Source organism: Branchiostoma belcheri, unplaced genomic scaffold (assembly GCF_001625305.1).
Source record: "Branchiostoma belcheri isolate BF01 breed outbred unplaced genomic scaffold, Haploidv18h27 scaffold122, whole genome shotgun sequence".
In the NCBI taxonomy this organism is placed as follows: Eukaryota; Metazoa; Chordata; class Leptocardii; order Amphioxiformes; family Branchiostomatidae; genus Branchiostoma; species Branchiostoma belcheri.
In genome coordinates, this window is record NW_017802625.1 from 672075 (window position 1) to 673931 (window position 1857).

Sequence of the window (1857 nt, forward strand, 5' to 3'; positions counted from 1 at the left end):
TCCCGAGGAAGACCAAAAAAAAAACCGTAAAAGTAGAAAGACGTATTAAAAACGCGAAAATACTGCCAAAATACCGAGCGACCCTACCTCTGCTTGGAGAGTACGGAAAAGTAACGGAAAACTTACGCAAAAGTAACGGAAAACTTACGGAAAACTTACGGAAAAGAAACGCGTTAGTAACGGCCGTAAGGGTAACTATAACGCGAACGGTACTGTACCTCCATGATAAATGGAGATATTGTGTTTGGTACGTCTGTGTATGTCCGTGTGTGTGTCTGTGTTTCCGCACGGCCCTTAGGTCAGGTTGTAATGGATATGCTTGCGTTCGGTCTGTCCAAGAGGGAGAAAGTCATTAATCACTTGTACATCTGGTGGCGCTCACTCTTTTTACAGGGCCTGGGGTTTTTCATTACATGACCTCCTTGACAGATGATGGCCCAATCTCTGCCTATGACAACAACCTTGTCATATTGATGATAATCTTGATGAAATTGGCCCGTTTGCCATTGATTTTGACAGCATGACAGTCTTTGCACAATGTACAAAATTACCGGCTTGGTTACTTTGGGTCTATGGGGCAGTCTAAAAAAATTGTAAAATAAGTGGTTGTCTTTGACAGGTTTGACTGTGTATCATACTGTATTTGTCTCGTACAGCGGATAGAAGTGTCGGACACCCCGGATGTGTTACCCAAGAATGGTGCCCTCCCCAGTGCACGAGCACACTCCGCACCAGTCAGGACCAAGCACAGGAACTTCAGCATTGCCAGCTCCAGCCAGATAGGGCTCAGACCTGAGTCCAGGAAGGTGAGAGGGAAAAATCTTCCTGTTACATACACTCAGACATATTTTAGACATTCGATCATTCACTAACCTGATGAGGTTTATAATACAGGGTTAATGCCCCGCCCTGAGGTGTATTATGGTGAGATATTCCCTGGTCAGGTGCGATAAACCACCGAATAAACCACCAAGTGAGCATTTATTCATTGGCCGGGCAAATAAACAGATACTATACCAGGGGAGCTAGACTAAGCCTGTAAAGGAGTTTACCTACCTGAAAACTGATGTTTTTAATAGATAAATACTTCAAGTCTTAACACTACTGTTAGTGTCCTGTTTCATTTATTTCGTTTATTTCGATACCCTTTAGTCCATGACCAATCTTCCAGGGTTCAAAACATATTGCGAACATACTGACAGCAAAATTAAAAGAGAATGAACGTATACATAAGCATCACAAATTGTATACAGGTTAAACAACATAACATATTATACAACTTAACTTACATTGTATGTACAACTGGTGGATGGCCTTTTTGAATTGATGTGGACTGATCAGTGTTTTGATACTGGGTGGCAGAGTGTTCCATAGATTAATGGTGTGGTAGAGAAATGTCCCCTGTATAATGGTATAGTCCAAAAAGTTTTGAGGTTACGGCCTGATAACCGATGGGAAATGGAGCCTTCTGATTGGTCGGTGTCATCTGGCTATAAATATAGAATACAACATGGGGTATTCCGTATCGCCCGAGGTATCGGCCCGACCGCGGGTCGGATCGCCCGCAGGCCGGAGGGCGATCCGACTCGCGGGAGGGCCGGGACCGAGGGTGATGCGGAATACACCGTGTTGTATTTTATTTATGTCATACCCACCCAAGAAAACACGCCTTTCAATGCAAGATGACCCAAAAGTTGGTGCCACTAAACCCTAAAATGCAACAACATCAATTCCAACGTCCGGATTCTGTATTCGAATTTTCGAAAGGGGCACAAGCGGTTAGGGCGAAACGCGTTCAAATCGTTTTATGGAAGCCATGGAAGCGTTCGATAACGGGTTCCGGACCGGGTATGATAT

At 44.1% G+C, this 1857-nt stretch overlaps 1 protein-coding gene across 1 annotated transcript in view; it reads left to right on the top strand.

Annotated features, from left to right (window-relative positions):
* Positions 1-1857, top strand: part of LOC109463102 (kinesin-like protein KIF27) — a 43617-nt gene that overhangs the window by 24267 nt on the left and 17493 nt on the right. Inside the window, exon 10 of the mRNA XM_019759815.1 lies at positions 657-806. Within this exon, the coding sequence (XP_019615374.1) occupies positions 657-806 (150 nt within the window). The remainder of the gene's footprint in view (positions 1-656; positions 807-1857) is intronic.